This window comes from Petromyzon marinus, chromosome 37 (genome assembly GCF_048934315.1).
Source record: "Petromyzon marinus isolate PM22_M1 ecotype Great Lakes invasive population chromosome 37, UKy_Petmar_22M1.pri1.0, whole genome shotgun sequence".
NCBI lineage: Eukaryota > Metazoa > Chordata > Hyperoartia > Petromyzontiformes > Petromyzontidae > Petromyzon > Petromyzon marinus.
In genome coordinates, this window is record NC_133703.1 from 13,923,828 (window position 1) to 13,947,486 (window position 23,659).

At 44.3% G+C, this 23,659-nt stretch overlaps 1 protein-coding gene across 2 annotated transcripts; it reads right to left on the reverse strand.

The window, feature by feature from the left end:
* Positions 1-1,458: 1,458 nt before the first annotated feature.
* LUC7L3 (LUC7 like 3 pre-mRNA splicing factor) lies at positions 1,459-22,284 on the reverse strand. 2 transcript variants are annotated; one of them, XM_032967338.2, is made up of 12 exons: positions 22,109-22,284; positions 19,755-19,821; positions 19,075-19,114; positions 17,727-17,877; positions 16,450-16,527; positions 14,498-14,602; positions 13,963-14,124; positions 13,078-13,299; positions 9,532-9,659; positions 8,143-8,738; positions 6,826-7,035; positions 1,459-2,073 (listed from the first exon to the last, which is right to left on the reverse strand). In XM_032967338.2, the coding sequence occupies exons 1-11, from the start codon at positions 22,205-22,207 to the stop codon at positions 6,863-6,865; spliced, it is 1,821 nt and encodes a 606-aa protein (XP_032823229.2). In that variant the 5' UTR covers positions 22,208-22,284; the 3' UTR covers positions 1,459-2,073; positions 6,826-6,862. The 2 variants fall into 2 exon arrangements, with proteins under 2 accessions (XP_032823229.2, XP_075928434.1); XM_076072319.1 differs by having other exon boundaries at positions 1,459-7,035.
* Between the last annotated feature and the right edge of the window lie 1,375 nt (positions 22,285-23,659).

Genomic DNA, 23,659 nt, shown 5'->3' on the forward strand with positions numbered 1-23,659 from the left:
AATTATGCGATATGCAATATTGTTTACATGTTAGCTTCTCCCCGACAGACCCACTGTGATTGGCAACTTTATCTGTTACTCAAAACACGTCTGCTGTATCAAATTATAGCTTTAACTTGTCCACACGTCTTTATATAAAAAATTACTTTTATAAATTTGATTGTACAGTAATCTCGGTTTACGTCAGGGATGCGCTCCTGAAGGGTGACGAATATCAAAAAGCCGTAATTCAAAGCATTTTCACAAAACAATGGAATTGGGGGGGGGGGGGGTCCTAACGTCGCCACTTCACACGTTTTGCTTTTTATTACCCTTTTTTTTGGTTGACAGTTATATTCATATTTAAATACTATTTGAGTAATATTTTTCTTACATTTGGTACTGGGCTGGCTTGGCTTGCTGGGTAGGTGGCGTTGTGCAGGCAGACACTAGCTCACACACACACACACTCGCACACTCGGATCCATACACTTACATACAGGATCACGCGCGTGCGTCTCATCTTACCGGCAGTGCCGAACAGTGGACATCTAATTTCACTTCTGCGGTAACACTATTACACTGCATTTTAGCCACAGATAGATCAGTCACTTAAAACACGCTTAGGAGGCGTGATGCTTAAGGATCACGTACCCACGTTACATTAAATTACAAAAAAATAATGTACTTAACACTAGTGTAGTACAGCACTTAAGTTAAATTAAAATTATACAGTGTCTAAGATAGTATATTATTTTAAAAAATCCCCCAAATACTGCACGTAAATAATATATTGTAATATACAGTAAATTTATTTATACGCGATGCAAAGTAGTTTGTGTACAGGGTAGGTGGTGAAGGCGCTGGATACGAGAAAGGACGATGTCAGTGACATGGGTCGAGGCGACGCAAATCGTGTCGTGGTATTAATCAAGTGATGACATTTGTGAAACAGCGTAAAAGGGGGGGGGGGCAAACTTACATCTGGGTATTACTGGAATACATGTTCAAAAAGGCACTCGTAAAGCCACCAACATCGATTGCCAGTGTCGATATTGGATACGTGGAATTTCCAGAAGTGGCTCAGAAATGCCAACAGATGGGCACGGTTTTGTGTAGGCCTGTAGCATTTCTCTGCCACGCGATTCAATGAATTGTTATGATTTGGGGTTTGCAATTCAGATCAAGAATCCAGTCATTTAACATTGTGTGTACATTATAGCACCTCGTGGCCACACAGGGGTCATGTAAAATTATACAAAATACAGATCGTTTAAAGTAATCGGTTCTCACGCATTCTTTTATGCATTTATCATTAACGTTACAATTGATTTTAATTGATGATCACCATTCAGCGGTTTAAACATGAGGCCACTTCAACAATGCTCTTTTGTTGAATACCTTGCAAAAAGACAAACCATCTCTAAAGGCTCGCATCTGGTTACACAATAAACACACCACCTCTGTGTAGAACAGAAGTTATATTTTTTGCAAACGGTATTTATTCACATCGTGGATGATACATGTTAAAACAAAAAATAACAAATCAACAAACACCAGATTCTATGGTGAAACGACAAACACCAGATTCCACGAGGGTGCCCTCCGACAGCCTCGGTTGGCGAGGCTTTGAACGACGGCACAAAGAGGCCTACGCTAGTAAACAGCAGCGCTGTTCAGCAAGCCCCTAATTGTGGGAGGAATAGGTCTACAGGCTTCTGTATTACAATCAGTGAATTGCAATATTGGTAAGAGAAATGAAAAAGGCTTTAAAAATTAACAAAGGTCATAACAATTCACTGCTGCACCTATAAACTCAAACCCAGTTTAGCCCCAAAATTTCAAGCGTATGCACCGAGGCAAGTGGGGGTGAAATGGACGTTATATGGTGATAGGTTGTGGCTACCGGTTTTAGAGCATTACTGGGCACATCTAATGCATCAGACCCGATATGCACCGTCCGCCAAATACACTCAACGACGACTGGTTGGCTATCTGTGGTCACCTCGTAACCGGCGGGCAGAGGCTTGATGGGGGAAGGAGGCAATCTTCTAAGCGTCGAGCTGTGGTCGGGCGAGTCTTCCACTCCGTGCGCTGTTCAAACACAGAAGCGCTGGATAATTAGAACCGAGTGCTTTTGACTGCTTTCCGAGATAAATGTTGGCTCTGGCAAAACCACGTTTTTTCCCAGCTGGTTTTCTGTTGGGCACGCCTGGCAGGTCGCTTACTTACTTTGGCAGATGCCGCTGCATCTGCCAGTCAGTTAGAACAATTGTTTGGCGGGGTTGGCAGCAGTGTAGATACAAATAGAACATACCACTGTCACATATGAAGCAAATTATAGTATTGACTGGTAGAGCACAGTGGATAAAACACCAAGGCAATCTACAATATTCCCAAGCCTATAAATAAGATCGTAACGAGGATCTGATTAATATATCAACGTGAGTTGCAACATGCACATGCATTAGCAAGTACTGTAATGATTAATATACCTCTTTAAAGGCATATTTTTCAACCTTTTCCCAAGTAGCATAATCAAGTTTTTGACATTCAAAAGAATTAAGCTACAGTTAACAAACGTGCTTTTGCCAGAAAAAACAGTGACATTCCAGTTCCCAAACACAACAGCTATCATTCCTTATATTATTTAAATCTGCCAAATTATTTTGATATAATTGAAATACTCAAAATGCATATCGCATAATATATATTATTATTATTTACTCGTATCTTTTAATGCAGTAATGCACTATATATTAAGGCATAGCCACTGCACCAAGGTGCCTTTTCAAGAGGTCTTTTCACAAATCAACTAACTGGTCACCGAAGGCCACTGGAATGATACAAAAATAAGAAACCAATAACACGGCTACCACACACACAAGCAGCGGCTCTGTCACTAGCTACACTGAGCTGGGCTTCAACACAAGGCGTACGGCGGGATAGACTTATAAACGGGTACCTCTGGAATACCTGCACAGAGAGTATCTTGTTAACATTGCGGGCTGCTCACATCGACGCGAGCGATGCACAAGGCTTGCTGCTCGTGGTGGGGGGGCCAAGCAAATTATTCATTTACCGGGGTGACTACAGTTGCCAGGCCGAGTCGTAAAGAAAATCAAAACGCATTTGAGCAGGACACACAGCTGCATCAGGATCATCATTAGCATCATCATCAACAACAATGTCTCAGTGGTGACACACAGTGTTGGTGAGCAACTGCTCCCTAGCATTGGAAAATTGTTCACAAACGGGTCATTCAGGGCAAGACAAATGGCGCCGGGTCAGGAGTTGAAAATCATAACTGACAAAAGACTGCCACTGGGGAGTAATGCAGAAGTGTTCACAGCTAGGTGAATAAAATTGAACCTTGGATTGGTCACTGCCATAGGAATAAGGCACTTCCACCACTGATCGAATACTTGACTATTATCCAACTGAGTGGTGCTGTTAGTAAAGTGATCGACAATTGGAAGGTCGTGATTCCTGTTGTCGATTTAGCCCATTATTTTTCCAGGATCAGTCAAATAAGTACCAATTCTAGATTTAAAGCTTTCGTGACTGCAAGGATCCATACTCTTTGGTTCTATTGGGTAAAGTCACGTAGGTAAAAAAATAAAATAACAAAAATCACGTTTCGGCCACAACACAATGATGAAGGCCGCTTGTGTTGTGGCCGAAACGTCGTGATTTTTGTTATTTTATTTTTTTACCTACGTGACTTTACCCAATAGAACCAAAGAGTAAATAAGTACCACTTTGTGGAAAGTCAACAGGAGGTGCCCTATAAAGAGAATGGCCACTGCCATGATGTGGAAATTCTAACGCTGGCCAAGGGCTGCCAACAGAGAACAGTGCCCCTCAATACTCACTCGAGTATGTAGACACATTGACTCTATACTATAACCAAGCAGGGAGTGTGAGCCAAGCACACCGCAAATTTATGCAAAATCTATGCCAGGAAATGAGCAGCACGCCATGAAAACATGTCAGGCCTGAATGATGCTACGTTTGTTCACAATAACATCAACTGCTGGAAGGATTAAAAGAAACGCACACAACGTAACAGTTAGCAATGTTGTGTAAAACACAACTTCTTCATAGTGCAATCACTTGAGATGCCTCATTACTACAATGCTGACTTTTTGTGCAGTTAAATAAAAATACATGGGTCGACACTGAGAATGGCCAGAAACAGCTATATGCAAGTATGTTTACTTGTATGGAATTTCTAAAGAGTATTTTCAAGATTTAAATGGAAATTGCAACAGATGTGAACATCACTGTCTTGACGGCTTGAGTGATGCGATTCCTTATTTGCACGAATTACATATTAACCTAAGAGTTAAAAGTGGCGTTTTGACTTTTATACTTAAGAGTAAAATGTGGCAACCTCAACATTTTGAGAACTTGGGTTAAAATACAGCCAAGATGGCCACATTTAAATTACGTGAAACACAATCACAAGATTCTGAATTCAAATCCCGGTCAAGGGTTGACTCGAGCCATCATCCCCCCTACGGTTGATAAAATTCGTACTTTGTAGAAAGTCAATACTAGTCATGCCATGGTGACACATGGCAATGTGGCGTTCCCACAGCTGGCTAAGTGCCACCAATACAATTAAGCATCACCACATGCTCGCTTGCCTTTCGAGTTGTGATTAAGTGTCCTGCTGCTCATAATTACCCCGGGTCTTCATGTCTGATTTCCAGCAGATGGTAACATTTAAAAAGAGATATCTGACCCACCAAAAACCCTTGCTGTGCGATACCTCAGTGGCCAGTCCATTAACTGCCAGAAACAATCAGAATCAGGTGTATAAAAACAAAATTATGTTGAATTAATTTCAGCATTGCAGGACTCCACTGTAGACCCCCCAAGACTCACTCTCAAGTGGAAGACAGTGTTCTTTGGTGGCTCGAGCCTTTAGCTCTTCAGCATCCATGCTGAATGTGGCATGTAATGTAACAGTAAAACGGGTTGTGATGCAAACGGACAAGAGTCAATGTTGGGTGACTTAATTATTTTCCAGTTGCTGATAACTAATTATTCTGAGTTTCAGACAGAATGTAATGATATACAGCAAAAGCTATTTTATTCAGCACTTTGCCATCCGGAATGCTCTATTAACCGGCATCTGTCATATAAGGCAATAGAAATCTTCCTTCACGTATCTGGAAAAATCCTGACAGCCAACTGGCATCTTGCCGTGCACTTATCGTAGTTCTGTCGTTCACAGAAGCTTCATGTGGCTGCCAAGTGGTGGCGCTAGCGGAGCGGCAGTCTGTACAGACAGTACTGTACTATGATATACTGTACTCTAAATGGCCCCACTGCTTCTCTACAAACGTAGAATGCTCTACAACTGACTGGCGAGTACCTCTGTAAAATAGTATTTTCTTATATCATGGTTAAAATGTAGGATCAGTTTTTTTTCTTTAAAAGTTGCATGCACTTGGAAAATGTGACCCATAAATAATAACTGTCAGATAACTGGCAAAATTGCATTAACTGGCACCCTCCATTCCCCCATGGATGTCATATAATAAAGCTTTTGCTGTACTTTGCAATAAAACATAATAATGTAGTTTATTTTATGATAAAACCATGGAAACAGAATTATGAATGTGGCTATGTTGTGTAATCTTGATGGTGTTGTCTGCTCTTGTCCTCGCATCAACTCAAGCTGCTAACAAGATAATTTCACCTAATATAAATTTTTGAATTATTTCCTAGTATTCAATAAATGAAATCATAAAATAATCAATCGGTACATGCAAAATAATTGAAAACCGAATACACACTGAAAACAAAGCAATGTGGGATTACTCATACCTTTGGTGATCTGATTACAGTAAAGGTTCTAGCCGTGATGCTGGTACACAGTTCACCTAACTAGGCAGAGTTACCTGGGTTTATCATTGCCATCGTTAAAGTCAGGGGGGACTGATAAGTGAAAATAGACAAAGCCATTGTAGGCAATTTTTTGCATGTGTGTGCTATTACAAATCATTAATTCAAACATTTTAAGATTTCAATGATAACTTTTAATATGTTGGGCCAACAAAGCAACAAGATAGTGTAATGCTCTGTAGCTGGCAGTGTGCAAACAAAACTGCACTGTAAACATTTTGGTGGCATTTTCAAGCTTGCTCATTTGCACCGGGTAGGTTACAGAAAAGTGGAACATATTGCAGCGTTACTGAACAGAAACAAAAACAAATAAGAGCAAGAAGAAAATATGAAAAACACAAACACTGATGCAAACACACACACACACACTCAACACTGATTGGGGAGTGCAGAAGGGAGGCAATGCTTTGATTGATGTGTTTTTTTCGAAATGGATGACACAGGAGGGGCATGACAGGTACCTAGAATCTTCAAACCCTCTAGACAAGTCTAGCTTGTGCCACGGCAGGCCTGATACGCTCCCTTCTGTGCTTCACCTTCAGGAGAGACCACAGGCAGAAAGTTGGCTTGCCACACAGGTTGTCATCACTGGCATGTAAGCAGCAGCTGGACCACCAATTGCTCGCTGTCAAATTTTCCGGCGCACAAAAAAAATCAGAGGCAGGGTGCATTGAAGCCAGGACCTTTGTAAATATGAATGGCTCAGTGGAATAAATCGCATCCAAGTTTAAGTGTGTACTTGGTCAAAACGCTCATTAACGCTTCAGTTACACTTTGTAGAGCCAGTCGTTTCTTTATTTAAAAAAAGTGCCACCAATTTTTATTTTCCTTTTTCCCCATTCTTAAGAAACTGCGTGGAAAAAATACAAATTAAGCAAAAATAAACACGAGCGATAACGGTAAAGCAAAAATATGAAAAGCACTCACCCTGCCGGCGGTCTGGGAGAGCTACTCAGACCACTGTCTAATTGGGGTGAGTGTCACCTTCAGGGGCGGCCTCCGTCTCCTCCTCACTCCCGTTAACACACACTCTCTTGGCGTCGGACGAAACGTCGCTGTTGCTTGGCACACCGGCACTCTCGCTGTGGGGCCTCTTCTTGCCCGCGTCCCTGAGCTCCCCCCCAGAGCTCTCCGCCTCTGCGAGATACAAACAAAACGCAAACCTCCATCAGCCGACGTTGTGCATCCACAAGCTTCTGCTAAGGGGAGCGTGTAATGGTCGCTCAACGGGGAGTGTTGTCCTGCTCAAAATAAGGCATTTGGGGTTTCGTGGATCATGCAGGCACCCAAAACTGTGTGGCTTGTGAAGTGGCTGGTAAACAGGGGTAAGGCAAGTAGGCTAATGAGCCATCTGTATGGAAGGGACTCTGATGTACTTTAGTTTCCTCCCACATACAAGAAAATTAATTAATTCGTATGATGATGATCCATGTATCATCTTTGTGCATGGAAGAACTCAAGTTCAAATTTACTTATTTAACCAGCCTTTTATACACTATACATGCAACAAGCAAGAAAAACCATTGATTCGTGAAATGTAATTTAAACTTGTAACTGAAACGTGGAAGGGGTGGAAATGACACCTCCACACATTACTTTCGAAATTTGCCAAACATCCAATTGAAGGCACCTTCTGCAAAAGATGTAATACTTAGTGACCCTTTTCTGAATAATAACATTTATTCATTAGCATGTGGTCCACTAACTCTGCAGAGGTGTCAAACCCAAGTGGAGTAGGCATACATGCTGTATATATATCTATTGGCAAGTTATTGATGTAAGATACAAGCATCACCATGATTACATAGTCCACGAGTGTATACAATAACGATTTACCGATGTACAAGTGAAAACTTGTGAGCTCAAATAAACGAATGGGGGTTGTTCAATAGAGCCCATCACCCATATGAGGTGATTAAAATTAATATTACTTTGTTGGAAGTCAGTGAACTTTCTATGGGGGTTACGGCCACCAAAAAGGGAATTAGGAATTTCCTGATAATTGGTTCCATATGCTCATTAAGAGCACGGAGTGTAATTTACAACGAGTGCTTCTGCCTCCATCACATAATTCTGAAGGTGGCGTCCAGTCTCATTGCCTCCCTGCTCATTCAGCAATATGGCAGTGCTCATCTCCACTGGCAGGGATGACAAGGGGTAGACTAAGTACCAGGCACTATTCACCTGTATCCAAGTTTGGCACCTGGCATTCATGACACTTATGATAAGCGAATGTAAAAGCACCTTTATCCTTGGAGCTCTCCTCCTTTTCTTTCTCCGTGGGTTCTTCTGTCAGCAGGTTTTCACTCCCCTTCGGTTGCTCCGGCTCGCTCTCTTTGCTCTCCTCTTTGATGCTGCTGCTGCTGCCGCCGCTGCTGCCACAACCGCCTTCCTTCATGCTGGCACTCTCCTCCTTGACACTGCCCTCCTTACTACCGTGCTCCTTACTGCTGCCATCCTTGCCCCTCTCGCTGCCACTGCCTCGCTCCCTACTGTGCTCGTGTTCCTCCTCCCTGCTGCTGCGATTGCGATCCTTGTCCTTGCTACCGTGATCTTCTTCCCTGCTGCTGCGCTCCCGATCCTTGTCCCTGCTGCTGCGCTCCTTGTCCCTGCTGCTGCGCTCCTCGTCCCTGCTGCTGCGCTCCTTGTCCCTGCTGCTGCGCTCCTTGTCCCTGCTGCGCTCGTGATCTTTGTCCCTGCTGCTGTGCTCGTGATCCTTGTCCTTGTTGCGCAAGTCGACGTCGCGCGACGAGCGCTCCCGACTACGCGAGCGCCGCTTGCGGTCACGGCTACGCGAGCGCTTCTTGTCATCATTGCGGCTGCTCCGCCGGTCCTTGCTCCTGCAGGACGTGCACGTGCATAATCACACACACACGTTCCCCTGTTTAGTCTACAGGCTGCGTGTTATTCGTTAGCATCTATTAAGATGAGTACTGCACGACGGGATGTTCTAGCTAGAAACGCATTACCCAAATCAGACTTTTGGCTAGCCATCGAACAGAGACGGTCACTGTATCGCGCGTTTTCAGATGCGCTTTTGCGGCCGTCTGGAACGCTCTTCCTTCCGATATTAGAAAGCCACTTGAGCCATGCACTTTTAAATCTAGAACTGCTTTTTGTGTTCCGTTTGTTGTCCTTCCCCCACATACCTCCAATTAGCATGGTTGGCTATGTACGGCGCAAAATAATTGAAACATACATACTTATATTAGACTTAAAACACGCCCGTATGTACGAGTAACCAAAAGTGCACTTGAAAATTTTCTATTGAATTTAGAATCAGACTTTTTAATAAACTACCCAAACAAGTTCAGATTTTATAATTGGGATCAGCACCTCCTGAAACAAACATATAGTCAATAAAACCAAAAAACTTATTGATTTTCAGAAACGTTACAGGTCACAAAACCTAAGATTATGATTTTCAGAAAAAAAAAATTGGATTTGAGCCATTTGGATAAAACCCATTTTATCCAAATGGTTAAAAAAGTTACAAATGAACTAAATGCTCGCACCAACATTTTGGGGTGAATGCAAGATTTGGTTTTATCTCGTCTCAATCATGTCCTGTTCATCTGAATGATCTTTCCATTTCGAGTCGGTCCTATGTGAATGAAGAGCAGCGGCCGTCACCTGCTGCGCCGGCGGTCGCGGTCGCGGCTGCGTGAACGCCGATTTTCCCCGGAGCGTGCAGATCGCTTGTCACGCGAGCGGCTGCGGCGGCCCCGCGACCGACTCCGCCGCCGCCGGTCCTTGTCCCTCTGCAACGGAGGCGGTGTTGTGGCAGACGACACGAGCGAAATATGAGGAACGTGAACGAGAGCAGCACGCGAGTAGCGAAGAACGCCCTTCAAACATGCTGCACGGAGGCCTAGGTTCCACTCGGCAGCTTTGTTAATGCTGCTTTGCAACACAGACGCACATTATTGAACTATTACGGTCAAAGCACATGAATACGACGTTGGCAAACAAATCTCCAGCCTCCCTTCATGTCTGGGCAGCCCGGTCCATGACGCTCACCTAAATGCAACAGATTTTTTGGCGATACTGCATTGGCAGTGGTGTACAAGCACAAACAAAACTCAATGCATATGTCAATTAAGCAGGCGAACTAGGTAAGAAATTGCAACCAGCTTAGGACATGAAACACGAAATAAAGCACCTTACAAAAATAAAGGTTCACGAAAAAAACGTAAAAAACGAAAGTGTTCTTTATCTTCATAAAAATGTATTTTATTTGTATTAAAAAGTAGGAACTGCAACTTCCTTTGGATGTGACTGTCTGTCTCTCCCATCCAGCAAAACTTTTATCTGACCATCTCTCTCGACCTTTCTCTTACCTTCTCTCCAATGTATATCCAAATTTATCTCGATTTCTCGCTTTGTCCGTTTCTCTATTCCCATGTTCCCACTTCTAGCTCTCCCTCCCTCTTTATTCTTATCGTCCCTTCGACTCTATCTCATCCAATTGAACACCCCCCCCCCATCTCTCTCCCCGTTTCTCTCACCTCTCACTCTCCTCATTCCCACCTCTCCCTTTCCCGTTTCAATCTCACTTGCCTCTCCCTAATCCTCCCAGTTTGTCGCTTTTCCTCGCTCTCCTCTTTCCTCCGTTTCACACCCTTTCACCCTTTGCCTGGACCTCCTTTCCATCTCTCCCTCCTTCCTCTGACTACCTCTCTCACCTCCCTCTCTCCTCTCTGGTATGTGCACAGGATACACATCTGGGGTGGAAGGTGGGTGAGGTTGGCGCGATGTCAGCATGCAGGAACCCGGCTCAACAGTGTGAATGTATGCGACATCATCATGCAGATGAGCACAGTGACATCACCATCGTGCACAAATACTTGGGCACGCGATGAATCCAACCATGGATTCAGACATAAAACTTTTTCTAACATGGTTCATGTTTTCCAACTTTCAATACTATATTAGAAAAAGGTTTGCTGGCTGGGTTCCTGCCTGGATTTCTGGCTTGCAAATGACCAAGTGCGCATGCGGTGGTGACATCATCGTGCACATCCGCATGATGTCACCCTCATCCCACATTGATAAGTCGATTCATATGCGCTGATGTCAGGCTTCCTCCCCAACCCACCTTCCACCAAGGCCATGTATCCCATGCAAATGCGAAAAAGGAAAGAGACAGAGAGAAGTGAGGGATGGCGATATGAGGGATGTGAGGGAGGGAGATAGAGAAGGGAGGGATATAGAAGGAAGAATCAGAATATGTATTTATACTGGAGAAATGCAATGGGTTATAAAGCTTCTTCACAGATATCAAGTATTTTCAAAGATGTCCAGAAGATACCAAGAGGAACGGAGAGAGGGGCAGGGAGAGAGTCAAAGGGTGTGAAACAGAAATGGAAGAGTAAATTGGAAAAAAGTAGAGCGAGGGAAAGCGACAGTGGCCGGGGCTAGTGATGTTAATGTGAGGATTGTACGGTCCGAGTATCCGTTCATCCTGTGGTCTTGGTGTAACGTGCTCCAACTCCCTGGCTAGGTGGTTCTGGTCAGAGATGCAACGGGCACCTATGGTGTAGTGTTTTGATGAGGGAATTCTTCGGGGCTGGATGGTGGTGGGAGTCAGGCTTTAGATAGGCATCCGTGTGGGTGGCTTTCCTGGAGACCGAATGTCCCAACGAGCCATCAGGTCTTTTCTCGATCAAAACATCCAGGAATGGTAGCTTGCCATCCTTTTCCACTTCCATGGTGAATTTGATAGACGGGTGTATGGAATTGATGTGGTCTCCCCAGCCATGCGGAGACAACCTACTGAGGATCCAACCGAAACCATCACTTTACCGTACATAGCAGGGGTTACCAAAAAGATTTCCAAAATCTTAAAAACACAAGATCCAGGTTCGTTTCAATTCAGTACACAGAATCCGTGATTTAATCCCATCTGTAAAATGTGATTCCTGACATGCAATACCCTGGTGTCTACAAACTGAGCTATGGTTGCCGCAGCAGTTACATTGGGAAAACAAACGACATGTGTCGGACCGCGTCCGTGAAAACAAGGCAGATCTGAAACACGGGAGGACCAATACCTCTGCCGTTGCCGATCATTGTTTTAACGCTGTGGGCTCACGCGAAATAGATTTTTCCAAGATGGAGGTACTTTGCAAACCTACTGGCTACCTTTAGAGATTTGTTCATGAAGCCATCCAGATATATAAACACAGATACAACTTCAATAGAGAGGATGGGCACAAACTGAGCAATCATTGGAAGGATGTTATTAACCAGGTAGAGTCTTAACTGACTGTGATGTTTCCATCCAACCTGCATGTCAGCTGTTGTTTCGACCCTGTCTCTCTCTCTCTATGCCTCTCTCTGAGATCTCTCATGCTCACCTGTCCGTTGCATTACTCTCATGTTTTTTGGATTGCACTCTCATACTCACAGGCCCTTCGGACTACACCGGTTGGGTTGCACTCCCTCGTCGAGGAGGCCACTCTTCTTCTCATTATTTTCCAGTTACATGCTAATTTATCACATTTACATCACTAGCCCCAGCCACTTCTTTATAACCCTTGAGCTACACCCATTTCCAACCTTTTAAAACAGTCTGCCTCAGCAGCAGACCATGCTTTCCCACCTGATGATGGACGCTTGTATTGCGCCCGAAACGTCCTGATTTATTGTTTTATTTTATACCTACGTGACTTTACCAAAAGAACTAAAGAGTATAGGTGAGATACAGTGAAGGGAGGAGAAGAATACAGAGGGAGAGAATATTAGGGGACAGAGGAAGAGAAACCAGTGACAAAGTGAGACATTGGGATATATTTGGATATACAGCACCAATTCGGAAAAAGAAAGGTGGATAGGGTTAACAATTTATTTCGGCTGGGAGTGACAGACGGTCATGTCCCTGAAATAGCCTCTTATTACCACTATGTTGTAGTGCCTACACATGACCTGAGGAAAATGTTTGTCATGTGGATTTAAACTACATTTTTAGTCCACAGGACCTGAAACACGGTAACTTCAGCAGAAAATCAAGTTTAACAGGATAGTCAATTATGCAGTCATTGATGACCAGATGAGACCATCAGATAATTACCATTGCAAACCCTCAGGATATCTGTGGTGCTGGTTCAGTGCTCAGACAAGGCCATTGCGAGCCTCCAAAACAACCTGGCCAGCATGTCCCCAGCCACCATGTCTCACCTCGCGCTCCTTCTCACGCTCCTTCTCCTTCTTCTCCTCCTCCTCGCGCCTCCGCTTCTCCCTCTCCTCGCGTTCCTTCTCCCGCTTCTCCTTTTCCTCGCGCTCCTTCTCGCGTTCCTTCTCGCGTTCCTTCTCACGCTCCTTCTCGCGCTCCTCACGCTCCTTTTTCAGCTTCTCCTCGCGCTCCTTCTCTGGTTCTTCATACTTCTTGCGGAGCTTCTCCTGTATTTAGGAGAAGCGTGCGAGTGTCCATACAGGTGTGATATCTTGGCTCATGCTAATTCACAACTGATTTATGCTTGTTTATCCAGGAAAGCTTCACCGATTCTCAACACACTTCAGGTTTTCACAGTAGGGAGTGTTGCTATACGTACTCACAATTGAGTACTTTGCAGGTAATCCTTTAGCATTGGGATGTTTGGCCAATACCAGTTACATTGTGTGTTTTTAGATGAGGGGAAACTCAAGACCCTGAAGCAAACCCAAAGAACAGTGAAAACATAGAAACTGAGATAAACACACAATGGAACCCGAATCGGGAATCAAACCCAGGTTTTTCTTGCGATGCACACATGTTACCACTGTGCCAACCTGCTGCTCAAAATGTGGGGGTGAATGCCGTTTATAAAGGGGCCCCAGTAATAGGCCATAAAAAAGGAGTCGATGAATCATCAACTCTAAAAACAAATCTCCCCTCCCAATGTTATAACAAATTTAACATGTCCATCAATAGAACATATGGTGCATTTGTTTCCAAAACATATGGCATACAAACTACGGAGAGATGTTTTTATCGCCCGATTTGTGTGTTGTGTACAACCATTTGAGTTATGTCTGCATTTACATATTTGTTTTGTAGGGTGCAAACAAGAAAGGGCTGCATACCCGCATCTCCTCGATAGTGCTTTTGATCTTGGCATAGCCCATGTGCTGCTTGCCCATGAGGTGGTCGTCGATACGCGACTGTGGGTCGCCCACGATGAGAAATGCGCCGCACACCTCGCACACCTCCATCTGCTTCTCCTGTGCCGCAAATGTCTCGATCGTCTGTGTGGAAACCAAACCCGGGTGTGCTCATCAGCTCCGAGCGCTTCTGCGAGTCTCAACGACTCGTGTAGGCAGGGTCCTAATGTGGATATTTGTTTCGGATTGGCAGGACAAAACTCGTGAATGTGTGAAGAACACTCAAACTCTACAGGTAACTTGTAGCATTAGCTCTATATTTGAGATTGGCCAACCCTATGAAGGATCATGGCTCACAAGCTTCGGGGAAACATACCGTGGGCACTGATTGTGCAATGCAAACTGGGCCATTCCTAGGCCTAGTCTGACTGCCAGGGGGTTTTTCCACCTCCCTCCAGGCTGGCAAAGGGCCTCGCCAGGAAGGGAGTCTGGGCCTGAAGGCAAGAGGGTCACTCACAGAGGCGGTGGCGCGCAGTTGGTCACGCTCATCCTTGATTTGCTCCACAAGTTTCATCATGCCCTGGGCCTCCTCCACGCGTCCCTCACAGCCCATCTGCTCTATCTGTAAACAACATAGACACAAGTTGGAGGAAGAGGCATTTGTCAGGCATTGAGTTCCTAGAATTAGGTATTTGCGGCTATTTGTCATTGCGTTAAATTAGTTAAATGTCCTCAATGGGTGCGTTTCAAAACTCTGTCAGCCAAACTGTTTTCTCTGTCATGATATATGGCCCCATTTATCCTTCTTCATGCTATTTATTGCTATATAGCAATTAAATGTACATATTGTGTAATCTACAAGATTTGTCTCAGCCTTATCTAGACAAAGACAATGTTCAATGTATGTAGTCTGTTCTGCTATAACACAATAGTTGTGTTCCTGAAAAATACTGTTATGGAATGATTGCGTTGTAATAAATAATATAGGGTAAAGGACAGCCCGCGATAACACGTGAGATGCGTATTCAGGCTGAACAAAGGTTGAGACGCATGGCTACCATCTAGAAGCATCCAGCAGCATCCCAATGCCATGAGTAATGCTACACCGAGGCAGCCATACAACTGCTTGTTCCTATTTTTGAGGCGTAGTTCTGTTCACTCAATCGGGTTTTATTCAATTCGTATGAAAGCACGTGGCATTATAGAACAGACTGTAAATATGTATCAGTTTAACACGTAGGCTTTCGCGACCAATACTATTCATAATAAAGGTTTTTGGGTTAGATCGCGTTATTTATAAATGTGTCGCCACCTTCCACCCCCCCGACACAGTCAATCAGTAAAAAAATGTGTCACGTTGACAAAAGACAAATAGTTCACTACTTTAGCCCACCGGTGTGTTGAAGAGTGAATCCACAACATTTACAATTTTTGAGTACGACGTTTTGCCGGTAATTACATCCAGCATTATCGGGCAATTGGCCAGAATAGTGAAGCCCTCCACCTGCTCCCGGTCTTAGAGCAGCAGGGTGATGTCATCATTTAACCCAATCAAGTGCAGAGATCAGAGGCGGAGGGGGGGGTATTGTAATTATATAATAGATTAGTAATCAGTTAATTGTTATGATTAGTAATCAGTTATAGATGATTAATTAGTTATAATGTGTATTATTTAATAACTGAACCCAATCACTATACCCAATCAGGTGCAGAAATCAGAGGTGGGGGGGTTATTGTAATTATATACTACGTTAGTAATCAGTCAATTAGTATGTATTTCCCCTATAACGAATTGTAATATGTATTATTATTTTGTCAACGTGACATATTTTTTACTGATTGGCCATGTCGGGTGGTGATCTAACCCAAAAACCTTTATTGTGTATCTATGTATGTTGCACTTCTTTCACACATGCCACTGCTGGTGGAAAGGCCTCCACTATAGAGCTCTAGAAGGTATTCAGTCCACTCTTCCATGTTGACCAGAAATGTTGGGAGATATAGGAGTACCCACACTTTACCCCACCAAACTACCTGCTGCTTGATTGATGTACGATCTATTTTTTACTTCATGTTTTTGTGTGCAGTCTTTGCTGAATGGACTCATACCATTAACTTGTCTTACGAACATGCACATCACACAGTAATTTATAAATGTATGCGGCAGCTGAATTAAGCATGCCAAGGTCAAATATGTATACTTAAAATAACCATGCCAAGTACAGTCTACATCACAATTTTACTGTTACATGAACCACATAGTCTCACACTGGTCAATTAGCCGTCACAGTCAACTGTTTATCACATTGTCACCCTTCAACTTTGCTCTGCAGAGGCAAATTAATTGTCACTTTCAAATGTGCATCTCTGACAGTTAAATCAATTGCCACATGTAACTGTCCCATTTGACATTAAACTGTAAACCCAAAGCAAAATGTGGAGCGACAATACTGCTACGTTGCAGCTTACGTCGTCCAGCAGCTCCTCAATGCGCTCCGTCAGGACTTTGATCTTCTCATCATTCTTGGTCATGGAGGCTCCTCCGGGCTGAGATAAGAAACATGTAAGGTTGTTAAAATCGGTTTTGTCCGTGACCGGTAACCCGCAAGAGAAAATCCACGATAAAGATTTTTTGGGTTAGATCACGTAAATATAAATGCGTGGTTAAACATGCCACCACCTGACAGCTAATTAGTAAGGTTTGTCACGTAAACAAAACATGCCAATTAGTACACTAGTTCAGCACACAGGTGCGTTGGAGAGTAAACCTACAACATTTACAATTCGAGTAATTGGCTGTGGTGGCAGGTTTAATGACACATTTTAATTTACGCAGTCTCACCCAAAAAACCTTTATTATGGATATTGGTCCCGAAAGCTTACGTTTTAAACTTCAGGAGAAAATGGTAGAAATAAAAAAAAAACTTGTTACGGATTTGCCAATGTCTGAAGCAATAAACGACACATGTTCTGCTTTTATACTGAGAAATGTAAGAATTCAGAATGCTGCCATGTTGTAATGAATCATACTGCATTTGCAATTTAGAGCTCGCAGGTTCAATTCTATCTCCAGGCACAAAAGTTGAAAACAATGGTGCACGTTTCAATCGGTACATTCATAACTAAAATACCACCGGAAACAGTTACCCGTTCCTGACCTTTGGACTCTGTAATCAATTCTGAAAACAGATACCAGTTTACAATCTAGCAACCCAATAACAAAAGTCATCATAAGAGTCAACGCGAGTCTGTAAGATCCCACTAACAAAACCTTTTTCGCACACAAGTTATAAATTAACATAACGCTGAACGTTCATCAATAATACTACCTTAAAAAATGTTTGATGAGTATTTGTTGTGCTTGTGCACCATTGCCAACACTGTATCCCCATAGATTGTGTTTCAACAGAAATTGATAGCTCTTTGGTAATTCAATGCTCGGTAAGTTAATGTAGGTATTTTTACTTGAGCTTAATAAAACCCATCAACACTGTGGTGGATATAATGAGTTTTCACATTTGTAAGAAGAAAATAGTAGTTTACTTGGAATGAGGCGTTTCCCCAACGGCTAAGGGACAACAAGAACAAAAGCATTTGAACTCTTAACCTACGGATTGAAAGCTGGTGGATCTATCGCCGACCCACATGGCAGGGGTGTTGAGTGCTTATTTTTAATGTGTATGTGCACAAATCTAGCTGTGTTTGCTGTCTGTAGTCTGTGTGTGCGTGAGGGAGCAGCCCCTTACATTGCTAACCATTGGCCCCCCGGTCTGCGCAAGTGCCAGCCGCGCATGACCCCTTCGTATGCGGCGCTCCACATCGGCCATGATGCTTTGCAGGTAGCGCAGGAAGTCCTGCTCATAGCCCATGCGCATGAAGCGAGAGCTCTTCTCGTACCTGCATGCACACACACATGCATTCCCCTCTTAACTTTGTAGACCACAAGGATAAAGTGATGTTCATATGAACATTTACTACAGCCCGCATTGCGCACAAGGTGAATGGTGTGGCTAGCACTGTGTCTAACCAAATTTCTCCCATTTGCTATTTGCATGTCTATTTAAAGCTGAGAACCAATGGTTAAGCCAAGGACAGGTTCAGATACCACGTGGCTAGAAATGAAACCAAGTCTTCAGGAATGCAACAGTGCATAAGCCATGACTGCTCAGTGTATGTGCAAAATCACGTACACACACAACTCCACGTCTCAATGCATACCGACTACATTTGTTCTGGCATATTCTTTAAATTTGCTTTTGAATCACAAAATGTGGTCGAGGCTTTTGCTCCTTTTCCATTCTTATAGAAGGCAATAGTATAAACTGAATTATCATTATCAGGCATGTCATCATTTTCACTCAAATGACATCCCACTAAATGGTCATTGCTCTATTGACTCCAAGCTAAAGATAATGAACTCACTCATGACCAGGATTGAGTTGGATGTACTGCCTGGCCATATACATCTGTCACGCTCTTATGAAGTCAGGGACATATAGATCAGTTGAACTAGCAGTAAAGATCCAAGAATGACACATTAAAAACTCAGCTGCTGAAGCAGGTAGGATGACGGAGGGAAATTACATTTTGTAGTAAGTCAACAATGGATGCAACTTAAGGATAGAGATGACTGCCACAACAACATGGAATTTCCATCAGTGACTGGAAGGATTATGGAGATGTGCAATGCCAAATATTCCTGATAAATTAAAACTTGGCACATTTCTTAACGTTTTTATGATTATGCATGTCATCACACAAAAGTGGGAACATTTGAACATTATACTTACTCATATATACTGTGCAACTTTGGCTGCAAACATTACTATTTAAAGTAGGAAAATATAAATTGACAATTTCTAAGCCTAAAATGTGATACACAGAAGAACTGCGATATATAAAACCGTGCATTCTTTATCTTGCCAGTTTGTTGTCCATTGTGATTCGCCGACACACTTTCCAAGCGAAGATTGCCAATACTGTGAGAATTACAGCAAGCCATTGGTTGCCTAGTGCTGGCCATGGAACCATCAACACACCACAAAAACAGCCCTATGTTGTTGGTAGAATAGCATGTGTGCATGCGGAACTCACAATTTTTTTAGATTCTCATCATGGATTTTGTCACATGGACCTGCAACACAAGCATAACTATTACAAACACCACTATTGCACCACGTGACATTTCACAGCAAACTTACAACTTTTTAAACATTGCAATATTCGTTTTTAACAGCCTTTGAATGATAATAAATTATATTCATGCTCAGATGAGAATTGGGGTTGCACTTATCAGGTAAATTTACATTAACAGCAAGGATTTGGAAAGCCTCAATGTGGTGACTTTCATATGCAAAACATATCTAATTATCTCTCGACTCGAAACAATTGTTGTGCTGTCCTTAATTAAAATGGAAACCCTGTGGCAACAAATGAACAAACAGTGGAGGCAACTACCTTCACACGATGACCAAATCTTGACTTCCCACAAAGCGGTACTCAACCAGATATGATCATGATCCAAAGGATTACTCAAGTGTCATTTTACAAAACAAAGAGAGCACCAAATGGGTTCAGGTTTCACCTTGTTTAAACAAACACTAATGTGTTACATTGATCAGGAAGGCTCACCGATGAGACAGTTTAAATATTCTTTCCATGTAATTTTGAAATTTATTTTTAAAACAAAACATCAACATCTAATTTTATCTGGAAACCATCGGGTTGAGTGCATTTAATCTCCCTGCAAGGTAGGTTTCAACTCTTGAACTTACCTAAATCAGCTCGAGTGTTCACAAAGAGCTCTGCTGGACAGTACTCAACCAGATAGTGCTTGCAAACCTGAAAACAATCCAAGTGTAACAATTACAATAAAACATGGGTGTCTAAACGCAACCATATCTCAAGACTGTAAAAACAATGGTACCATACAGCAGTCATTGGCAAATGAAAAAATACAATTGAGCCTGGATTCGAACTGGAACAGGGTATCGACAGCTACTAAGAGTATACTGTATATATTAAACTGTACTAGGCCTAGTAGCGCATGTGCGCAACATATGAACCTTATGGCGGGACCCCGGGGTCCCGAATAAATGGTAATTAAAATCGTAATTAATTAATGACGACTCCGTCCCACCGCAAACATAAACGCCGCGACCCACCTGGTGCGGATCATTGTCATGTCGTCCAAGCGCAGCGAGGACGAATGCGCAATAGAAACACAACTTTTAAACTTTGATTAGCGCATCGTGTTGAGCTCGTCGAGAGGAATAGAATGCCGTATCGTTCGCCTTAAACAGACATAAAATGACGTCGCAACGCAGTTTATGCGAGAGCCGGGGGCTTATGGGACCCCGGGTCCCGCCATAAGGTTCATATACGACTAGGGTAGAGGGTAAGTGGGGGATATGCGTAACGTCACCACGCTGACCAACAGCGGGATGTAGGTGACATCACGCAAATGTGCGCTACCCTGATCTGCGCACATGTCCACCTGCGCGCCAGAGAGCAACACTTTTTTGTTCTAATCCTGTATACGGTGGTATGGAACATTTGTAATTGCCCCCCACTATTGGTGTGGGAGAGCTGGTGGAGAGTTTAAGCTGCTTTAATAGCGCACTGCAGCTATGCACCTCGGGCATCCGAGTTCGATTCCCGGCTATGGCTAAGAGTAGTGGCGAATGACATTTGGACCGGGTTAGGGCTGCCACCTTTTTACCACTGCAGTGACCAACACAATTAATCATGATCGAATAACCTACATGACGTACACGGAGGAGACTTTCAATCCAACTAGGGATCGACAGAGATAATGTTAAATTACAAGTTCGAACTTGTTGTTACAGACTTTTATTTAACTTGACATGTCAAATATTTGACGCTTAAAATCTTCGGATCTACGAAGCCTAACGATGTGAAATTTTCAACACTCATTTCACGTGACAATTCAAGACTTCATTTAAAAACCGGTCCAGATTCCACCAATCGTGGCACCATTTGTGTTTTTGACTTCATTTTAATACTCGTATCCCCCTTTTTGAAATCATGAACGGTCGCGCCTCGCTACGAGGGCAAACGTCCATTTCATATATTAAATTTAGTTCATTCAAGCAACCCACTTTTATTCACACATCAAATTTGATTATCTGCATCTGATCATACAACATAAAAAAATAAAACCTACATTTTATATTGTGGGTCACTTGAACAAGGTGAAAAAAATCCAATGCTCATTTTGAAGCTAGGCCGCTAGTCCAGTTTGCGCCTGGATATTTTGATGGTGCGGACTTGGAAGTCACGCCAAATCATGAACGTCGGAAAAAAATATTTTAGATTTTGTGTCTGCCAAAATAGAGGGGTTACAGTTTTAATACTTACACAGCATACGCATGCCCTTGCAGGTTTACAGGCACGTGCAGTCATACATATGCCATGTTATATACATATTTACTTTAATACGTGCGCACACGTTCACAGACGACCACAGTAAATTAACATATTTCCAAGTGTACCTCATCTCTCTTCTATCGCTACTACCATGGTAACTGTTCTCGCAAACGTCGATTCCACTCCCAATGTTGAGTACTCGGTCTACCCGTTTCGTCAGCCAGTGGGTGAACCACCACACTGCCGCAACACTTTTCTTTCTGCCTCTTCCCTTGCACTGCTCCACTCTTTGGATTCCATCCTAGTCGCATGTTCCCCGAGATATGAAAACTTTGCTCAATTAAAAACACCGCATCGACCCTTAGTATACCCCGCTAATGGTGCCCTTTGACATCACATCCTCCACTGATGGAAGCGGTGCGCTCCGTCACAGCCGCCGACGCGCAGCGCGGGAGTTCCTCGGCACTTCCCCATGCGGAGCCGCGTGGCGACTCGAGGCGCCCCCCAGCCGCTCGACACCAACAATCATCCCGCCGCCACGGCTCTACCACGCGCAGGAGACACGGCGCGTCCGCCAGGGACGACACCGCAGCGGGGCGCGATGATGACGCCGACCTCTCTGCGAGCTCCCTCGGCGGCGGGGCAAGGCCTGAGCCAGGCCTGGCCACCGCACGCGTGCAGCAGCAGCAGCAACAGTGAACAAACACGGGGAAATCACAAGTGCCGCATTGCCCCTCACCCTCTCGTCGTCCCAGTGGACATCGCAGCGCTTCTCGTTGGGGGCGAGGTTTCTGTCTCGCCCCATCAGCTCATCCAAGAGCTGCGCGTTGGACAGCATCGCGACGACAGCGGTGGCGGTGCCAAGCGGGGCCCAGGCGATAGCGAAATGGCGGCCGCGAGGATCCGGTTCCCCATGCGGCTCCGTAAATCTGCAGGATCCGGTTCCCTTTCCCCCCCTCCCCACCGTGGGCGTGCGTAACGGGCAACGTTTTGGGCCATTGCCCTTTCACAGCACACAGTCCCAGAGAGCTCGATTGGCGGGTTCCAGAGCTGAACCCGCACACACGAACTGCATCCGGGGGTCTGACTTCAGAATGGAAATCCGAAAGCTATTTTTGCGCCCTGTTTATGGAGCCCAAAAACGTAATAATGCGACGTTTTTATGATTATAAACAACGGCCCCAGGACGTGAATCACGCCCCTGCTGATGCTCCCGACGGGTCGTCAGTGCGCGGCGTGGGGGTAGGCGTTCAGCCACGCAGTGACTATTTCAGCAGCGAAAAATCCACGCAAACCCACCGTCGAAGCGTCAGGCGTCGTTACAACGAGCACCGGCGCCGCCCACGGGCTGCTGGAGGCTCGGGAGCGGTGGTCGCCTCGAGCCTCCTCCGTGACCCCGACTGGGACGCCTCCTGTGAGGGTGAATGCCGACGAGGTGCCGACGAGGTGCCGGGGCGCTCCCCGGGTCCATGTGATGCATATCCGTTAGAGGGATGCGTCCTAAACAATAAGGATCCCCGGATGAAGACATCACCGCGTTCTCTTAGCAGCGCTTGGAGTTATCCTTTATCCATAATCTAGATTTTTGGGGTTAGATCACGTAAATATAAAAATGTGTCGTTAAAACCCGCCACCACCCGACACAGCCAACTCGTAAGGGTTGTGACGTAAACAGAACGTGCCAATTCGTCACTAGGACAGCACTAGTGTATAGTGTAGTGTATAGTAGTGTATAGTGTAGTATATTAGTACAGCACACCGGTGTGTTGGAGAGCCAAGCCACAACATTAACAATCTGAGTACGACGTTTCGCCAGTAATTATAACTAGCTTCATCGGGCGACAGCCAGACTTGTGGAGACGTCTTACTGTTTCGTTCCTTAAATAGAGGCGTAGATGTGGTGACCACGCTTCTGCGCTCTTGCGCCACGTGGGGGTGTGGGGGGTTACTGAGTCAACGTCCATTATGCATGTGGATTATGCGAGCCAGTTGAACTTTCCCTTCCTGTCTATTGTGTGTATAGTGGCCTTATTGACGACGGAGACTTGTTCTTTGGAGGCAACACGTATTTATTACAGACACTTCACTCTACAGTGGCTAATCTGATACTTGAAGAGGTAACGGCCTCTTAAACCCGTACTCTATAGAGGGAACGTTCCCCGAGCTTTAGCCCACGCCGGCTCCCTGGTTCCCTCTATCCTGGTCCTCTCTCAGGAGGCTATCTGACCTGGCCCAGCTTCGCCGCAGGTCCCGACCACCAGCCCCACGAGTCTGGCCCTCAGAAGGACAT

Excerpts from the sequence above, each read along its gene's own strand:
- LUC7L3 (XM_032967338.2), bottom strand. The coding sequence starts at position 22,207 with ATGCTGTCCAACGCGCAGCTCTTGGATGAGCTGATGGGGCGAGACAGA. Across the intron at positions 19,822-22,108 it reads TCCACTGGGACGACGAGAGG|GTTTGCAAGCACTATCTGGT; the intron begins GTGAGGGGCAAT and ends GATTGTTTTCAG. Across the intron at positions 7,036-8,142 it reads GGAGAGCTCCAAGGATAAAG|AGGCGGAGAGCTCTGGGGGG; the intron begins GTGCTTTTACAT and ends TGTATCTCGCAG.